The 20,536-nt window shown below is 43.4% G+C and overlaps 1 protein-coding gene across 1 annotated transcript in view; it reads right to left on the bottom strand.

Moving 5' to 3' along the window:
• Positions 1-20,536, bottom strand: part of LOC133969518 (cadherin-22-like) — a 66,119-nt gene that overhangs the window by 39,582 nt on the left and 6,001 nt on the right. The window contains exons 2-4 of the mRNA XM_062406055.1: positions 17,238-17,532; positions 4,334-4,453; positions 890-1,057 (exon numbers count right to left, since the gene is read on the bottom strand). Of these exons, the coding sequence (XP_062262039.1) occupies positions 890-1,057; positions 4,334-4,453; positions 17,238-17,532 (583 nt within the window). The remainder of the gene's footprint in view (positions 1-889; positions 1,058-4,333; positions 4,454-17,237; positions 17,533-20,536) is intronic.

The raw sequence follows: 20,536 nt of genomic DNA, 5'->3' as shown, positions 1-20,536 counted from the left end.
GACTGGGTAAATATGATTTACTCAGATGAAAAAGGGATTTATACAGGAATAAGATAACGGTGAGGAAACATATCGAACACAATCAACCACACTGTCAGTCGCTGTTCCTCCCGCTGTAACACAAACTAACAGTTTGACTCGTGAAAAAAGGTAGACAAAATAAACAGTTATAATGAAAAGCAAGAAAAAAATAAATGATTATTCAGCTACTAACATGATTATGTGGCTTAAATAGTTTACTTTAAAAAGGTTGAAAGAAAACAAAGTGCCCTTACTTTTATTATGTGGTGCTGTGAGTCAGAAATGAAAAAGCCACTTGCTGCTTACGTAAAGAAGGCTCCAGTTCATCGTGGTGATGTGAGGCCGACTGTATTTTGAATGCGATGATTCAGTCCTACCTGTTGGGCCCCGTGTGCACTGAGAGCCACATGAGCGCCATTAGGACCGGAAAGCACCTGACCATCATAAATCCTTAACATTACAACGAGGGAACAATCAGCAACAGTGATTCAATCCTTTCTTGAGTCTCGCATAAAAAGAGCAAGCATCAGTTCCCCCCCGCAGTTGATGGACTGCTACACTGCTCTGCGCGGCGGGTCTGACTGGCCCATAAATTTAAGTTAGGTGACTTTCCCCGACTACATGCAGACCATTCTGTCCAGCCACTGAGAGCTGCCATCGCTTACTGGTGTCGGCGGCCTGCAGGTCGCAAATTATAATGTGTGTCTTTTGTCATGTTTCCATGTCCTGGCTTTCGCTTTTCTCGATATTTTTTTCCAACTCTCGCTCTTTTCTCTGCACCATCAAATCTCTTTCTCTCTCGCCCCCCCCCCCCGCCTGTCTCGCTCCCTCCGTCTGAGAGAAAGCAAAACGTGTTGGACCCACTCACTCTGCGGGAAGCGCGGCGGGTTGTCATTAACATCTGTGATCACGATGGTCACCGTGGTGGAGCCGGAGAGTCCGCCCATTTGTCCGGCCATGTCCGTTGCCTTGACGACCAGCTCATACCGGTCCTGCGTCTCGCGATCCAGATCTGCCACCGCCGTCGTGATGAGCCCTAAGGATGGAGGGATGGAGGGAGGGAGGAGAGAGACAGAGACAGGGCGGGAAGAGAGGAACAAGTGAGTGAGGCCGGTGGAGAGGTTGCATTAGTGGTTCGCACTTAAGCGATAACTACATTCCCCCCCCCCCCTCACTTTGAATATCAACTTCCGCTAAGCACTGTATTACGGAGGCACAAGTGCGGCACACTCTATTTCATCTCCTCAGACACGCCGGATGGAAGAGATTGTGGCACACCGCACCTCTGCCCATACACCATTTTATGGCTCAGCTGTATTAAAATGAATAATATATAGGGGCAGAATGAAGGCATGGCTCGGCCGGCCTGCACAGCATTACAACTCCTCCATGCTGGATCAAGCTGCACTCAAGCCTGAGAAGTGGCTTTCCAAAGAGAAAGCGAGTGACACAGAGAGTGATATTACGTCGGGAGGGAGAGGGGGAGAGGGAGAGAGAGAGAGAGATAGAGAGAGAGAGAGAGAAAGGTAGACTTTCACTCCACAGTCGACATTCTGATAAATAAATAAAAGGTCTTTTAATAGAACGAACTATTAAATAAAAATCCATTTCTTTGACTTTGAGGCAGAACAATAAAGAACTGAAAAACCATTTATTCAACCTAGTGAACATTTTTGGAAACAAATCTGTTCATTCCACTTTGTCCAAACACTCACAACCTGACCATACATATGTAATGTGTGATTTCTGGGCCACTGTTGGGATATGAATATATGACATTCCCTCTGTGGAGGTTAAATAAAGCTGTATCGAGTTGCCCTCTCTTTTATTTTCTATATTTGTCGCCCAGTCTAGCACATGGTCCTCCTCGGTTTAAAAGAGACATTCCCCTTATTGGCCCAGCAGCAGTGGCATCAGGCGCTGGCTGGTTTGCTGTGCAGTAGTAATATAATTTCACTTTACCCCTCGGGATTTTCCACATCAGAATCTATTGATGCATTTCCCGGGCTCGGTGCGCTGTCTCGCTCCCAAAGGTTTGCTCTGCGTTGGGTACACAACTCACTGATTCCAGTCACATTTAGCCCAGGGCCGGTTCTGTGAGTCGCCGGAATACAGTACATTCAGCAAGAGGAGTTAAGGAGCGAGGCAGATGACATGCTCCTCTTTCATCCACCAAACACCAGAGGGGATGGATCTAAATTAGGAAGAGTGCAGCACCAATCTGCAGCTAGCATGGCACCGTGGCACATCGTTTTTAAGATCTAACCACCAACTGTGAAGTTTTGCCTCAATATGATGCATTACATTAGTATAAAATAAATAACAATGTTTTCACAATGCTGCTCATATCCCTTGCATCAGTTCATCTGAATGGGCAATAAACATCCATCTCTTACGATCTGTCCTTCAATGGGACCACCGTAAAAATGACATAGAGGTAGTTTTGCAGGGCCGTGGGGTTAGTATGTCTTTTGTACCCGTTGAGGTTTACATTTCATGTCAGCAACAGCTGATCTGCATATCTACTGCTGTCATTGCACACACATCTGAACTTGTTTTACTCCATTGGCCACAGAGATATGGAAGCTTCTATTCTCCCTGATTGTTTTGGAAGGAGGCGGAGGAGGAAGAAGGTGGTTCTGTGTTAGCGCCATAGACTGTTGATTAAGATGGATGACGCTTCTCCACTTCTTCCTGTTGTGCAAAAATGAAGCTAAAATAACCCCAGGTACGGCTGCAGCCATCCTGGGGTCCTTGAAATCACTTTGCACAAACACAACAGTGACTGATACACAGGCTCGGCCATTTTGCTGTAGATCATGATGTTTTATGGCATAAAATGGCATAAAACCAAATTAACATCAAAACTCAAATTAAATCTTAAGTAAACATCACTGTTATACAAATTGAAATTACAAAATTCTTAGAGAATAATTTCCATTGCTCCTTAATGAAGGATAGGTGAATGCAACGTCTATTTCCAAGTAATAACAGTAACAGATTAATATAATAATAATTGGTGGAACAGCCTAGCCCAACATTAACACATCCAATGGGATGTGTTAATGTTGGTATTACTTCTAAAATGTGATCTTATTACTATTTCATAGATTTTTATTTTACAATATTATGATCTAGTTTATATTGAAAAAACTTAAGAAATATAATTTTATAGCTGTATAGTTTATAGTTATATTATTCAACCCTATGTGCATTATATGTTTCACCCTTTTGACTCAGATCCTCAAAAACCTGCAGAGATAATTCTAACCTGGTGACACCAACATATAACACAAAACAAAAGTGACTTGCTGTTCAGATTGTTGTCAGGGTGAGAGAGAGTGATATTAATGACGCAGATTTCACAGCTGCCTTGTCTCCTCTTCATCTCTGACCTTCTTGACTCGCACCTATTAGGCCGGCCCGTCCGCCTACAAACTGGGGAGCGGGTGGAGTGGGTGGAATGGGGGTCGCGAGACAGAAGCTGGAATGAAGCATCCAGTCTCCTCGCTGGTCCCACCAAGGCAGAGCCATTTATCATCCAGGCACCGAGGCTGACCGAATCAAAGTGGTGCACACCAAAAAAGGAATCATTAAAACTTTAGTGCTTTTCCCTCGGGGGGGCCTCCGTAGGCAGCAGTGATGCTAAGCTACTCCTGAAAGACGGGTGGGTCAGGCCATATCACTTCTATAAGCTCCACACCGGGGGGGAAATGGGCAGTTTTCCATTATAAAGCTGAGGAACATTCTTCTTAGTGCAAATCTTGATGTGTTGCCACAGTCACCCAAGGATTCTTGATATATAACGGTTGGAGATAACTTATAAAAATGTATTATTCTTAGATCCTAAGCGTGAGTGGGGCAAAATCATTTCACTTTTATGTTATATTTTAGTGTGGATTAGGAGCAACGGATACCAGCCGAGTCTCAAACAGGTGGTATTAATAAAAGCCAAAAAAACATTTACTCTATGAATTGAATATCCAGGCCATATAAGCTGTCCACGCTTATTTTTGCCTGTTGCTACTTCTTCCCAGATAGGCTTGAAGGTGGCACTAAACACGGAGCAATTTGTGCCATATGGTATTTGAGCACTTGCTATGATCAGCCTGCAGTTATTGGCAAAAACTGTTATAAAGTTTCTTCTTTTTGGCCGATTGATTTTATGTTTTTTGGCAAGAGAATGTTGATTGATACGGGAGTTATGGTCTCTGAGCTTGAGATTACTGAAGGAGCACCAACACAGTCTTGTCAGGGGGAAAAAATGGCAAGTGCATTGAATACCGAACTCTGGGTTATTTATCGCTCTTACCCGTTTGTCTATCAACAGCAAAGAACTTCTCTCCATCCAGCACGCTGTACACCACTCTGGCACTGCTCCCGTATGCAGGGTCGTCGGCATCCGATGCAGTAACCTTCATAACAGATGTTCCTGTGGAAGAGAGACAACAAAATGTCAAGAAGGAGAAGGAACATGTTCAGGCCGGGGGGGTCACAGGGGAAGTGTTGGAATCTGAAAATGTGAGTTAAAATCAGACTCAGAGAGGAGAGTTATTGCACTTTGTACATAACAGGGCAGTTGTGTTCCTGTGTGTGTTTCCTTGTCAGTGTGTGTGGAAACGCTGTTGCATCTATCTTTGCCCGGTGTGAGTTTTTAAGACCTTGACAGTGAGGACATTTGTACTAAGGTTTGACGTACTGTCTTTCACAGAGGTGTTTGAAGCCTATTTGTTATGTTTCAGAGGATATGTTGGTTTGGAGTGGGGTTATTTGCAATGGTTGTGGTTTTGAGCTCGGGAAAATGCAACGGGGACTCGCAAGTATAGCAACGGCAATCTGTCTGTGAGTTTGTGCAGACACCTGGGCGTGTGCGTTCAAGCGCACTTGTCTGACTATTCTTGAGAGAGGAGGGTAAATGCAATTGGGGTAACGCTGCGCCAGGTAACATTTCATCTCCAAGCACATAATTTTCCAAGCAGATTTTTTTTTGATGTTTCCAATTACCTTCTCACCACACCGATCCTCCGAGCTGCTCCCACCTCCCATTGGCAGAGGAGTTGTGCTCGGAGATGAAAGGCAGCGAGCAGCCGCGAAGTCAACGTTACATCTTCAAAGGCCGTCGGCGGCTCCAAAAAAAAATCGACAGCAAACAATTACTCATGATTACGGCCACTTGCGCAGAGAATGGAGTCACTTCCACATGAAACCTCAAAATGTGAGATTGAAGGAGCCACTGTGTTTAAGTCATTATTTCCCACTCTGCGTTGTATATTTGTCAACCGCTCGCACACACACACACACACACACACACACACACACACACACACACACACACACACACACACAAGCCTCTGGCGGCAAAAACCCAGTCGCATCTCTTCATTTAGTCACACGTTTTAGTTAAAGCTCTGCCTGGAGCCGGTGAAACTTTACGCTTTTTCATTTGTAAGGTTAAAAACCGCACACTTGCAGGTGAGCACATTTCTTTCTATAAATAATTGCGCTCGCGGGCCAAAGGGAGATTAAAAGGGAGACGTTTCCCGGTGCCATAGGTTGTCAAGGACAAGGAGTCAGTCTTTGTCCCCGTCCCTCTGGCCAATGCTATGGGTAATTAGTGACAGCTGGTGTTGTCCACCAAAGGTCACCGCCGTAGCCTTTCTCCGAGCCCTGTCATGCTACTGTCCGGCCACATAATGGCCGTATGCTAATGATGCTAATTAGCGGGAAGTGTCAGAGCACTGTTTGTTTCCTGTCATCCAACGGGGCTCCTGAGGGGGGGAGAGGGGGAGGGAGGGAGAAGCCAGTGGATTACCATTAAAGTCGCCAGGCCATTAAATCAGACTGCTCAGATCACTCCCCCCGCGAACGTCACCTTATAGCTTCCCCCTTTGTTCTTCATATCTGTGGCTGGGGGCCGGTCTGATGCACAGCTCTACCTGGGCCGTGATACTAACGGAACAAACAAGGGTTTGCTACTCTGCAGCAATTCTGAAGGACGTGTCTTCGTGATTAATTAGCACAGCAGTGAATTATCCTAAGAAGCAAAGCACATAATGGACGGATAAATGGACGGACCGGTGTTCCTCCAACGTGTGCAGCGCCATCGGATCATCAATTCTGGTACCGTCTCTAACCTTGCCCGGTTCTCAGTTAAATCCTGATATATTGCGGCTCCCAGTGGATTCAGAGCGCTGCATACTAACGAGGACGGAATGAGCTTTTAATTTATACACAGTCATTAACTCAAAACCAATATGCAACAGTACACACCGGGCTGATCCTTGGCTGATGGGGACATGCGACATCCCAGTTGAGTGAGATATCATTATTAATGTGTTAAAAACTTCAGGCAGTGTGGAGGTTGTGCATTTTTCATTCCCAGTTATATACGGGGGTTTGTTAATTCTGCCTACCTGGTCGGCTCTGCTGCTGTGGGCCTAACGAAGCCATTTTCGTCCGCGGGATTACTCCCTTATCTTAATTTTCCCCAGGTAACAATCAGGCCAACGCTCAGCTGTTTTTTGGGGCGACTGGCCGGCAGCAATGTCAGATGGCTTGGAAGAACTATATAAATGCAAATGCTTCCTTATTGTGTTTATATTAAAAGGAGAAGTGAGGCAGTCAGTTTGGCACTTGGGTTCTTATTAAAGCTCTGGCTTGTGTCCGTGTTTTCTGTCGGAGAAGTCATTACTTACATTTTCTGTTGGCCAGGCCAGCGTCTCACTTAGGCAGATTCTACTGTTGATGGACATTTGGGAATTCAATAAAGAAATCATTGACTTTTGCAGATTGGAATGTAATGCATATTACAGTAATAGGAGAAGTATCTGATAATACATTTCCAGAGAGTTCCAATCTGACCTCTACATTTCTACAACGTGGCAAAAGACGTCCTGTTGCAATGATATTTCAAATGAACAGGTTTGTTTGTCTTGATTCCCTCTCAAAGCCACTTTTGTTCAGCTACATATATAATTTTTATATTTGTGTATCTGTTTTTGATAGCACAGTGAAGGGCAGACAGGAAACAGGGTGAGAGAGTATAGGGGAACCAGGTGTGTGCAACCAACATCATATGTTTCTCACATATCTTTGCAGTCACAAGACAAAATCAAATTGAGCGATACCTCCTGGTCACAGATAGACAAGAATAGATTATGTATTTTGCTGACACCCAGTATTTAAAGTTGCTTTCTTGTTCAAATATTGCAGAGAGGTATATTTTTACCACAGAAACTTTGATATCAGTGTTCTGTGTGATTTCAGGTTCAACAGAGCCGCATGCTTCTTGCCACATCCGGTCAGAAATGAGGGAAACTCTACTTTTCAGAGTTATTCTAAAATTACTTGTGACCTTAGTTTTGCCAGTAGTCAACAAATAAATATTTAGTCAAGCTTATTGCTCACGCTTTCAGTGGCTCTACTTAGTGGGAAACTAATGTATTCAGCCTGAAGATATTTACATTGTGTGTCGCAGTATTAAAACAATATTAAAAGAGACAAAAAAACGAATGCATCATGCAGATGTTCATATTCCGACCTTCAGTATAATAATTAAATGATGCAACGGCAAATTATACTGAGCTGTTTTCTCATCATTCATGAGATCAACTCTGTTTAGCAATGTTTGTCCCAGAGACGTTCATCTTCTGACGGAGCGAATAATTGTTTATTACACATTTCCATCTTTTCAGTAATAGCTTTTTATTAGTATAACTTTTATTGCTATAATATGGAAACTCCTCCACAAGACGCTTACACTGTATACACAATATTGGTGACTATATGACTTGATATATTATATATATTTATTAAATGGCAGCAACACTTGATCTACCTCTGAAATTATGATTTGCTTCTTGTGCTGTATTGTTATTATAACATTGTCATGGTAGGACGGACATGCAACAGTCATTCCAAGATAATAATGATATGTCATATAAGCTTGTGCACAATATCCCTTGAAGGAGAATATAAACAACACTCAGAAGAAAACTAGACCCGGTGAAATGGAGCACGGAGGAGGAATGTTTGTTGGGGGGGGTGGAGGATTCAGGGGAGGGAGGGTGACGATGGCTATATAGTTAGATTTATGCATGAGTTTGGTTTAATGGTATCAACACAGGCTGTTGGAATGGCTTCCCACACCACTTCAGCACTCTGGGAGAGATGGTTCAATTACTGCGAGGGGAGCTGGAGGAGGGAGCCACGTGTGAGACACTAGACTGACAGCTATTTAAGAGGCAGCCTCGTAAAAGAGATTTGTGCCCGTCTCAGCTGGTGCCGTGCTGGTGAGAGCTTCAGTGGAGGGGTCTAACGGCTGAGGCACAGAGCCCCTCTCCCGCTCCGACCCGCCTTAATCTGCAGGACTGAGTGCTCCCTGCCCGCATTATGGATCATTTAGTAAAGCCATAAAAGCTGAGGTGTTTTCACATGAAAAGTTATTTCTTCACTACTTCCACTGTGATTCATTCCCATCTCATCCACATAAATGCCTTGGGAGAGACAGAGAGGGGTGGAGAGAGTGATGGAGAGAAAGGAGGGCGAGAAAGAAAGGAGTATAAAGGGAAGAAAAATCTGCCGTGTCATAAAAGCCAACGGCGTGCTTCCATTGATCCTCCTCAAGATCTGCGACAAGGATTTAGGGATGTCTCGCACCGCTCCCGACAAAGATCATAAATCCAACCTTTATGAGACGTCGCACCGGCACTTTTTTTTTTAATAGATCGGATCATTATTTGTTTTGTAGACAGCATTGTAGGCCGAAGTGGCGTGTCAGTTTTAAATCTCAACCTCTCATCACTTTCATGCATTCTCCAGTCAAATAGTTACATAGGCGATCAGAACAGGGACGTCCCTTTCAAAACTCAAGAGTCATCTCTTCTCCTCGTCTCCTCTCACCCCAGACAGCCTGACATCCCCTCTGTGTGCATTTCATTACCTGAATTTAATGTCAATATCTACTTATTCCAGGAATGTCTGTCGATCTGTCTGTCTGTAATAATGCATGTCTTGAGAACCAATCATCTTACTGGCTTCACGCTTGGCATGTGGATATGTGGGCCATAAAAGATAATTTTCATATATTCATTATTTGTATTTCACTACATTGGACTGACACAGACATTTACAAGTGTCGTGGATGCCGATCTCCATCATGTCAACATTTATAGAATAGCCTCATTAGATTTGTGGTCACAGTGCAGTATATCCAACCAAATTACAGAGCTTTTATTTTGAAAAGATGTGATTTGGGTCTGAAGACCTGTAGTGCTGTATGTACTATGAAAAATAAGAGCTGTTAAGAAAATCCATCAAACGCATATATGCCATGGATGTGAATAGTAACAAAGCTAATCTGTTTAATTTTATGAAAAACATTGACTGTAAAGTTGTTGGGGGAAAAAATGAAACTGATTGATGCTCAATGGCTTGTAACGGAGATAAACCTGGTAGGATGAAACTTTTTCCAACTTCCCTCTGTCCCATAGACCTTTAAAGCTTGCACACAATTCCAGCGTTCAAACAATAAAAATGTGACGGCATCTTGTAGAACTGTTTGAGGAGACAGGGACAAGAAAAACAGGGCATTTCAACCAGGCAGAATTCTTTTTAAATACTGTAAAATAAACGTGAGAAAAAAAAGAGACATCAATCAAGTTTATTGAGCCACATTAGTAGAATGATTACATTTAAATACCCCTCGCCCACCCCCCTCCTATCTGCAGCGCCCATGCTTCTCTGCCTGATTCAGATTGTCTACAATAATGACAAAATGGAGCCTTAATCAATTTCACAATTGTGACTAAATGGTGCTGCTATTGTCACAAGCATCTCCCATGCCTCTTCACACACACACACTCTCTCTCCCTCTCTCCGTCCAACCTCCGCCCACGCATAGACACTGATTCATACACATGACCACACACACACACACACACACACACACACACACACACACACACACACACACACACACACACAGCTCAGCCAAAATCAATTATGTCAGGCACTGTGGCTGAGAGCATAATGGTGGATGTTACTGGTCGTATACATAAAGGTGGCTGGCGGAGAATATTGATTGCACGTGGCCCCTGCCTTGTTGCATCGCTCTCCCCTGTGATCTCGCCGCTCCGAATGCCTCATCTACTGTTAGCATGACAGGCCCCAGCTGTCCTAATGGGGACTGCGGCAATTTGAAGCCTCCTGGGCAACCTCTCTGGACCAAAGCAACGGGGAGGGTGATTATTACTTTAATCCCCTCGTGGAGTTCTCACATTACGTGCAAAAGGAGCGGGGGATTTATCTTGACGGCGTGAAGTGTGTGTGTGTGTGTGTGTGAGTGAGAGAGAGGGAGAATGACACAAAGGGAGAGAGAGAGATCAAATGTGTAAGAGGACAGAACCAAAGGAAATATGATCCGCTGCTTGTTTTGAACAACTTCTCCACAAAGGAACCTCAAAGGTTTATTTTGTTGCAGTATAACTTATCCCTTCTAAAAGCCATTTTACGTCTCTGGTTAAATCTCTGTTTTCCCAGTCGGTAAAAAGTCTTGTTGACAACATGGAAAAATGATTTTGCTATTTACCAAACAGATTAAAGAATGTAGGTCAAAAGAAAAGTTTATTGACCAGGTTTGTTGTTGCTGCTTTATTCCGCCAGGTGCTATTCTGTGTCCGTCACCAAACATTCCCATCAAATACCAGTTACTCTGTGGATTGTGTGTCTCGTTTGACATCAGTGTTACACCTTTGTATGCAGGGATTTAAGGCAGCGACCTTCGACTAAAAACACGTTCTACAATTCTTCTTTCTTCTCTCTAGGCTTTCATTCCTGTCACTCTCTTTGCATGACTTCAGGTTTTAATGAAGTTGCTACATCCCTCGTAGATAATGTATCTTTGGGAGAAGCTGATCTTTCCATATGATCCTCCACAAAGGAGACAGAGTCATGCATCGGTCAGCCATTTTTTTTAGCTAATACTATCACATCACAAATAAATCAGTATCATCATGTATGTTGTTACAATATGCACCCATGTATTTTTTTGTACTACATTGTGCAGAATATAATGCAATATATGCACCATGGGTAAATCAATACATTTGTAAATGTGTTTAATTGTTTTCCAGCAGATCCCAATCTGAGTTTTGTAGTTATTTGGTCAAGTAGTTGAATTGTGAATTCCATTGTTGTGCAAACAAACAATTCCACCAATTCCCCCTGCTGCATATACATTTATGTGTATTTATACAAGCATGTATATAAAGACTATCAGCCAATACAGATATCAGATTATTCCCATATCTGGAATTGGCATTGTCCCAAATAAAAATTATCCGGCTAATCCAACACTATATTTGAATTGTTAGTAACTGCTATAATTATGATGTATTGAACCTTAGTATTCCACACATACCACGAAATTACCATGTTTTGATGTGCTACAGCAACAAAACTAAATGAAAATGAACATTGTTGTAGCGACGGAGGACATAATGTGGCTGAGGTGTCAGAAATGCACGGAGGAATGTGGGCAATTTGTGGTTTTGTCGATTTCTCCGACCTGACTGACTGATCAGATCTCGTCTCTGATGAAATGATAAATGTCAGTTTAAAGTTACTGTTGTGCTTCATTGAACTTTGGTTGTTGCCTCCTGTGTTTGCTGATTCTACACGACATCAGCTTGTGTCATTAGGGGATAAAAGCTGTGGATGGTGGTCGGCTTAATCTCCATTATCAGTCGTCCTGATCGCTGTTCTGTGGGACGCTGGGAGTTTTCAGTCAGTGCTACCGGAGCTTTAGAATCTGCGGCGCGGACGTTGTGTCGTGCCTCATCCCTGCCACTCGGAGGTCCCGAGGTTCGCTCTAATGGAACCACATCAATCACAGGATTAACGCTGTGGAAACGTTTCACCCCCGCTGTGACTCTGCCACCAAGAGCTCTCCCTCCCAGCCACATTTCCAGCAGGCTCGCTCGCTGTCACTCGACCTATGAGTGGTAGTGGAGGATGTCCGCCTCAGTGACTAAATGGTTTTTCGAACTCGACAAACTGTGCTACTTTGTCAGTCAGCTTGCATGAAGGCTGAGCAGGAAAGAAAAGAGTGACAGATGTCTTAGTATGCATGTTGTAACCCGGTGTAATACTGATTTCAAATTGGGAAAGGCCTGTCTTTATTTCATCAATATTAACCGGGCGTGTGGAGCATAAGCATCAGCTCGGAGTCGTGCCGTGCTGTGCTGTGGCCAATAATGTGTGCAGCATGTTTGCTCGATATCGAGTCTACAACCTCGGTCCATCCAATGCTAAACTGTAGAAGATGCCACAGCAGTTTGACATTACTTTAGCCTCTGGCTTCTTTAAACCTTTTGAAGCGTAGCTCAAAGCCACATAAATATTTAAGCACTGGGTATGGTCGGGGAAAACCACAGGAATAAAAGGGATTGGATCCAATTCAAATATTAATGATGAGGCTTTCCAAAACATATACATTAGCACAATGTCATCCTGCGCCAGCCACCTGGTATAAATATGCAATGGTGAATGTGCTCTGTTTTAGAAAAGGGAGAAGTCAGTTCCTAGATTATTGTTGACGTCTCTTAATGCTAGAAGAAGTTTGCGATCATTGCCGTAAATATTCAGTCAAACTGAACCCTAAACTGCACTGATCCATTTAAGGTGACTTTCACATCATCATTATCCATTTCATAAACTACTCGAAAAGCTCTAATCTTTGCAGCAAATGTTTAAATATTGAAATGTGCCTTTCTCCAATATTAGTTCGGGCAAAGCGGCACTCCCGGGAAAAATAATATAATATTTGATTATCACACGGAACTAAAAAGTTAATTGGCAATATGAAACTAAATAATCCGAAAACAACAGGGGAGGTTAAGCGACAGAGAAAACACAGAATGACCCGAGAGACACACAAAATATTTGTCTTCTTAATGAAAGAAATATGAAAATGCAATTCCGAATGGACTTACAGATCAGATCTGTTTTTAAACAGTAACAAAATCGAAAAAATACTAGTAATATTTGTTTCGGTTTTGTAGTAGAAATATCTCCATGGACACTATGTAAGATATTCAAAGGAATTACTTGTACTTTTATTGAACAAAGCACAACTTGAATTGACCTGCTGCAACACATCACTGCCTGAAGTCAAGCTGCATAGAACATTTTGCTTACGACCACTTCCCCGCTGATTCCTTCACACATTACTTAACTTGTGTTTCTGCTTTTCACAAGTTTCGTAAGACAAGACAAGCCTGTCAGTTTGAGCAAAGCCTTGGCATCTATTAATTAATCAGATTCGATCATTAATCCCTTTTACTGGGGGTAATACACGTTATATATACTTGTAAGTTATCCATGACCACCTAACGCTCGATGTAAAATCTGCATTTATGTAGATGAGAAGTTGCTCTTTCTATTAAGCCCTTTCTTGTCTCTGCACGAAACCATCAGACGGAAATTCATGGGGCCATCGTTCACTTTCACAGTGTTTATCATCAGAGGCCACTGCGGGCGTTCAGCAGGGCGACTCCATCCATGTTCCCTCCTCTGTATCAGCATAACGACAAGCAGGCTTCTCAAAGCAAAGTCCACTGCACTACAGATTTGATTTAAGAATTAAATTTCATTAGCCACACACTTTCCACAGGACAACACAGGCTACGGCCACGCGTATATACGTTTTCAATTCAAACCTGCATTTAAAAAAACAAAAAGGATCCCCATCCAGACAGCTGCTTTAGCTTTGTGTCAGAAATAATAAGGTGTATGCTAAATCACCTGAAAACGCATATCACATGTGCAGGTCGGTGTTAAAGGTGGTCTTCTCGTGTTGTAGAAACTGTAGCAAGGGCAATATGTTTTAAAAGTACAACCTATTAGGGGGGATGTAGACACAGAGCTCAGGCCCTCACACTTCATCATTGTCTTTTTGGGACTGCTCTTTTATCTGCCCTCTCTTCTCCTTTCTAGAGTCAACCAACCCTGAAAAAACAAACAGACGATGTACAAGAGTGTTATTTTTAGCAGCAAATAGCGAGCAGACAGACCGACTGAGGACAGACAGTCAGGGAGTCTCTGCAGAAAGAAGGGGGAGGCAGGGGAGGAGGCTGTAAAGCTATGGCAAAGATGTGGACTGGGCGACTTGACAGGAGTGATAAGTAAAAAATGAAAAAGCCTCCGGCAGTGGACTACTGATTACTTTCTTACTATTATGGCCTCACGCTTTCCCAGGCAGTTTGCTATATGGTTAGCCGTAAAACAGCACAGCGAGCATACCAATGGTTCGGCTAATGCTCGCAACCTGCTTCCATCACAGCATAAAACACAACCATGGTTTAGATCCCGGCCTGCTGTATCCAAACGACATAAAACGTACTGATCCTAACCCGGCTTTGAGTATATAGTGCCCTCGGAAAGGAGAAGTGACACAATTAAGCACATAGTATTAAATATGTCAACAGGCTTATGTAATCACAATCATTTTTCGCTGTGTTAACGAACACCACAAAGTACAGGAGAAGTAGAGGAGCCTCTCACTGCAGGAACAAATTAAAACAAATTGTCTCAGGTGATAAAACAGCTAGGGACACACGGCTAAAGCAAAACAAATGAAGAAATGAAATATTAAACCTTTGGAGAAACATTTGTCTTTTTTCGAATAAGGCTGGTGCTTCTATAGCTTCCCTAATAAATTGAACGAGAGTCCGATACAAACAACGCTCCAGGACTCCGCACGTCTGACTTGCCTGCTCCGTCCAGAGCACTCAGCCCAAACCCATTTGTTCCCAGTGATGACGTAAATCACCTGGCCATTTCAACAGATTTTAACAGTGCCGGGGATTATTTTTAGCTGTGGATGAATACACATGTTTGATCCCACAGCCACTATCCACAGCATCCAGCATACAGCTCCCATGTTATTATAATCATGATTAAGAAACATGACATCCAGGTGGAGACTCCTACACACAGTCAGTAACAATGAGGAACCAAAACAAATGGTATGATTTTGTTTTCCTGGTCGGCCACAAGGACTTGTTTTTATTGTGAAACAGGCTCAACTAACTGTCTCTATAATGACAGTGGACTAGCGAGTACATCAAAATGGATCACGTAAAGACAAAACTATCCAGTGGTGAACACGTGGCCTTGCTGCTTGTAAAAAGTGACACAAGTATTAGCTTTTAAAAGCTTTAAGCCAGGCGGGTTGTCACTGAGGAGATGCTTCGGAAACCGAAAGAGCACAAGACTGACGACAATTGAAAGATACTTTTCCAAGAATACAAGACATAAAGACGAGGGGGCCGTTAACCATTTAATGCAAGTGGTCAGGTCAAAGATGACAGGTCAGGTTTTTGCTAAAATCTTAATCTCTAGTCTATGCATGTGCGTATTTGACTTGGTTGTTGCAGGTTTATAAAAAGGACCCATGCAAGACTGTGCAGTTCTTTGGTCAGTTTATGGTTGGTGTCAACAGTAAAGATGATTACGTTATCAGGCTCTGTTGACACATGCAGTGTTTCTTAGTACAGTCGATTCTCGGTGGTTTGGGGTTTTTTTGCAATAAGAAAAACACGGAACATGACAAGCCGTATGCTCTGATAACAAATTCAAATTCAACTTGTGAAATTCTCCCCCTATCTGAGCCAAGCTTCACACAGATAGCAGGAGAGCAACGAGCGGCACAAACCCACGAGCTGGTGAGTTATTGTCATTGCTCTTGTGACCTTATCACTGACATGTCAAAAAATACTGCTTGGCTTAGCTGATGTTCCACAGGAGAGCGGCTGAAAGAGAAAGAAACATGTGTGACTAAGCAGTGGCTGTTACCTCATTAGGGCCAGTGTTCCACGACTATGTTTAAAACATGAACCGCACTTTCCTTTAGTGCGTAATGTGACTGAGGTGCGACAGGGTCAAACCAGGGAGGGCGGCATTCAGCGCGGAAGGGTGTTGATCGTATGGATTAAATTAACAGCTCGGTTTTATGGCTCCACTGCTCTTTCTGTTGAGGAGATAAAAGACCTCCTCTTCTTCCCAAGGTTTTGCATTTTCTTATTTTTAAAAACTCTGCATTATTTCTCTTTTCTTCATCTTGAATCGCTCTGTCCCATAACTCCCGCTGTGAGGCTCTCACCCACACATGCACACACGCTTCGTTTCAGTTCCTGAGGGCACTGTGGGCACAGATGCCCGCGGTTTGGATGAGGCTGAGGGAGCAGGAATTAATTCAAATCATGCTCGAACAGGAAAGAGCTATTCCACTCTTCAGCTCTGCTGGAGTCGCACAAACAAGCAGGTAGACCCACCTCTACTACCTGTGCAGAGTCCTCCACACACACACACACACACACACGCACACAAATGCACATACAGAACCAACCCCGACAGTCTGAGCACACAGGGTATTGTGATATCCCTTTGGCGGCACCACACAATTGTGTTTATGAAACATCAGCTGCGTCTTTGACATTGATACCATGCTAATGAAGCCCCCGACACCCTCATTCACCTGCCTTTTCCATTTCACTGAGGATTTGAAGCAACCATGCTAACGCTCACAATTAAAACAAGTTTGTCAAGATTAAAAGCGTTGTGGTTTTCAATGTCAAAAAGCCCGGACAAAAGTGTCTCGCTATTATCGACTCCTCTGAAGAGCCTGCTCCTCTCCTCTCCTCCCTTATTCCCCCTTTTATCATTTGCCTCATAACAGTGTGTCACAACACAGCCACAAAGCTCATCTGGGAGTAAGGCAATCCGTCTGCCTCTCCTTTCTATGTATGCCTACACAGTTGCCTTCCTTTCCCATCTCACCGCTTCCTATGGATAATGGCTCTGACACCGTCCATGTGGGGATCCTCCTCAAACGTCCGTGTCCCTACTCAACTTACTCCTCATCCGCAGTGGATTTACTGACTCCACATCTATTTCCATCTTCCACTTCCTGTCTGCTTTTCCCATCTCCATCTCCTCAATGGGGGGAGAATTTCAGCATATTGCTCTTTTTGGCACTTTTTTCTCTCCCCTGAGCCCCGGACAAACCATTATGTTATAGACCCTACTTATGCATCATGGAAATGGCTCTAATGTAGCTGGTAACTCCCGACAGTGCAGCTCTCGGTCATCCTGAGTTCAACGCCTCCAACCCAGTTGGCTCCTGTCAGGTTGCACTATACGTTTTGTCCTCTTACCTATGGGTGACAGCTCCGCCACGCTGCCGATGTAGGGACCCTCCGTGAACTTGGGCTCACTGTCGTTTATGTCCTGGACCTTGATGACAAACTCGGACTCGGGTTCCAGAGGGTCGCTGGAGAGCTCGTCCCGGGCCTGAGCCCTCAGTGTGTAGAAAGCCTTCTGCTCGCGGTCCAGTCTCTCGGTGGCATGGATGTCTCCCGTTTGCTCATCGATGATGAAGATGGTGCCTGCCCCTTCTCCGGAGATGGTGTACTTGATGTTGCCGTCCCCGTCATCTGAGTCTGTATGGATCTGTAAAGTGAAACAATATAAGGTTAAAATTCAGGTAATATTTTGCAGTAGGTTATGTAAAATAAAGAAAAACGGATTACACCACTGTATTGGAGTCAGTACAAGGTCAGAAATATAACAGCTTAATTGTTAGCGTTCCAAGTATTACACGTGTTACTCGCATATTCCCCTAGAGGGCACAACACATGACCGTCCAGATCTGAAGTTTGTAGATAAAAAAAAAATACCTGGTGCCGTTGGAAGAGTTTGACTTAAGTTACCTCTGAGATCACAGTAAAAAAAGTGATCGTCAATATAGATGTGAAGCCCTTTAACAAACTGCAACTTGTTAATAGAGAGTATGAACCCCGACCCTACACCTACCACGATGTAGGGTTATGTATTAATATGTATTATGTAATATGTTATGTATTTTTTATGTATTTGGGCAATACATAAAAAAGCAACATATTTAGATATTTACAAGATACTTGATACAGGAAAAAATCCTTCTAAAAATACCTTATAATTTCACAGTGAGTTGTTGTTGGCCTTGACACTAATGACAACACTTGTTTTTTGTGTTAACTTCCCCAGAAAGTGTGTACGATGACCCATTTAATCTCCTGGATGCTTTTCTGCAATTGATTTTGTCGCCATGCAGGAAACAGATTTCTGATGACAGAATATTAGGTGAAAGCATTATAATGTTTTACTGTAGAAACTGACCCCGGGACAGTCATTTGTCAACCAGCCAAGAATTCGGCTGTCACATGAAGTCACAATGAGACGCTCATTAAGACAGTTTGACAAATTACAGTAAGAAAAAAAATCTTCCTATTTGCTTTGAGAGTCTGACCGGCAATGTGTGGACGACTGCAGGATTTATTCTCTTTCATTTCATGTTTCACGTTTTGCAAGATAAACTGTTTCTTAAGTTTGAACTCTTTTGGGAAACTCTCCCACCAGGAGTAATGCTTCGTATATACTCGATATTGTTTTATATACGGGCCAAAATGGTCTTTAGTGTGGATCCATTAGAAGACTAGGACAAAACACGGGACTATAAAGGTGCAGAGGACTTCAGCGGACCAGAACTGGCCACTTGGGAAGAGGTAATTGACCAGGAGTCAGAGGGCGGCTGGAAAAAAATCAACTCCTTTCACATCTGCTCTCAAAGGCTATCATTGAACCATGACAGAGGTGATGATCTTCCCATTATATACAACCACTTGTTGTCAACTGACCCACAGCCACACTTGATGAGACCTTAGCCTGATCCATTTGCCGATGTCTAGTGCATGGACCTCCGAGTCGAGGGTTATTTGTCACACATTTTCCACGTGAGGTTCTTTTTAGATTCAACCTCTATGAAAACCGATGATTTTTGAGATTGATAGTTTGGTTTGGTTCAGAAAATGACGCTTGGTCGCCAGCCGTGTCCAAAAAGAATTTAGTTAAATTTCTTCCATCCATTCCCCTTATCTGATTCCCCAAATAGCTAACGGAGGTCAGACCCTCTTAAGCTCCCTGCAGACCAGCCATCACCATTGTCGTGAAAAAAAAAAGCCACACTTCCAGTGATGATTTACACCTTTTCTGCACATTGTGCCCTTCACAGGATGACGCCCAAATTAGGAGATCAAAGTCATTTCAAAGATTGTTAAAGGTAGAGACATAGAGGTGGCGTGGCTGGAGAGTGAACTTAAAAGAGTCCTTATAAATCAGAGCTATATTTCCCCCCCGTAATGTGATTAGAAGACATTCCAGCGGCAGCAATAGGAGAAGTATCGGTCCCCCATCCCAACCTCCCCTTTGGCTCTTTAGTGGGCACTAGACCTGCTCTCTCGCTCGCTCTCTCTCTCTCTCTCTCTCTCTCTCTCTCTCTCTCTCTCTCGCCCGCGCACCTTCCATCTGAAATTATAATTCAGAGCTGTCTATGCTGTGTAAGTGTGGTTCAATCTACTGCGCAGACCAGGGGAGAGGGGAAATCGCCCTGGCCTCCCTGGTTAATATTTTATTAAAGCTTAATTAAATACAGGCTCCTATCACCCTCACGGGGGTTTTCATTAAGTATTTGTCGTAAAACTGTGGAATAATGCAAGCCAGTGCCTTGATATTGCTTCCCTCATCCATTTTCCCCTCCCTCTTTATCTATCTGCCTTTGCCTCTTCTTGCCATTCTGAATCATCCTGAAGACAAATACACGAAGAGTCGGAGAAAATATACTGCCGGATGCTTTGGCGATATCAATATTTCAGTTATAATAAAAAAAGTTTCATCGGTCCGCGGCTGTGAGAGTTATCCAATAAAAGTGCACACTCATGCGGCACTAGATATGATTCCCCTCTCTCAACCGCTCCTCTGGATTTCCTGAATCCGATTCTGCAGACGAGCACGCATGTGAGCCGCCGTCGCCGTGCGTTGAGTAAATTGCACAAATGCATGCGGGTTCATACCTGCAGTACACGTGCACATGGCCACACGCATCTGCTTAATGTGTGTGTTTGGATATACACACACATTAATGTATGTGTGTTTTTGGATATACACACACATGCACATGCAAACACACAGACACAAGCGTGGAGAGTGAGTTCATCATTCTGCTGGGATGATGCTATTTCTCCCCCCCCCTCCAGCTAGATATACCCATCCGTCAGTCTATCCTCACTGGAGTGATTCAAGTTGGCAGCTTGAAAAAAAATACACAGACTACGCTTAGTTAAGATGATGCCTGCAAACTAAAAAGGTCAAAGCCAGGACTCCTCTCGTGGAGCAGGAGAAGTAACCAGGAGTGAAAATGTGTCGTAAAAATGTATACGATAAGAAGACGGAGAAAAACTCGAACCCTCTGATGGGCGTAGACAAGAATCATTGCTGCTCCATCGGTCGAATCCCTGAAGCCTCGTTCTGAGCTCTCCGTGTGTCCCATTATGCTGCTGCGTCATTAGATCAATACAATAATATGATGCTGGTAATATATTGTATATCCCCCTTTTGGATTCAGCCGATATATATATAT

Source organism: Platichthys flesus, chromosome 2, assembly GCF_949316205.1.
Source record: "Platichthys flesus chromosome 2, fPlaFle2.1, whole genome shotgun sequence".
NCBI lineage: Eukaryota > Metazoa > Chordata > Actinopteri > Pleuronectiformes > Pleuronectidae > Platichthys > Platichthys flesus.
This window is presented reverse-complemented; position numbering and strand designations above follow the sequence as displayed.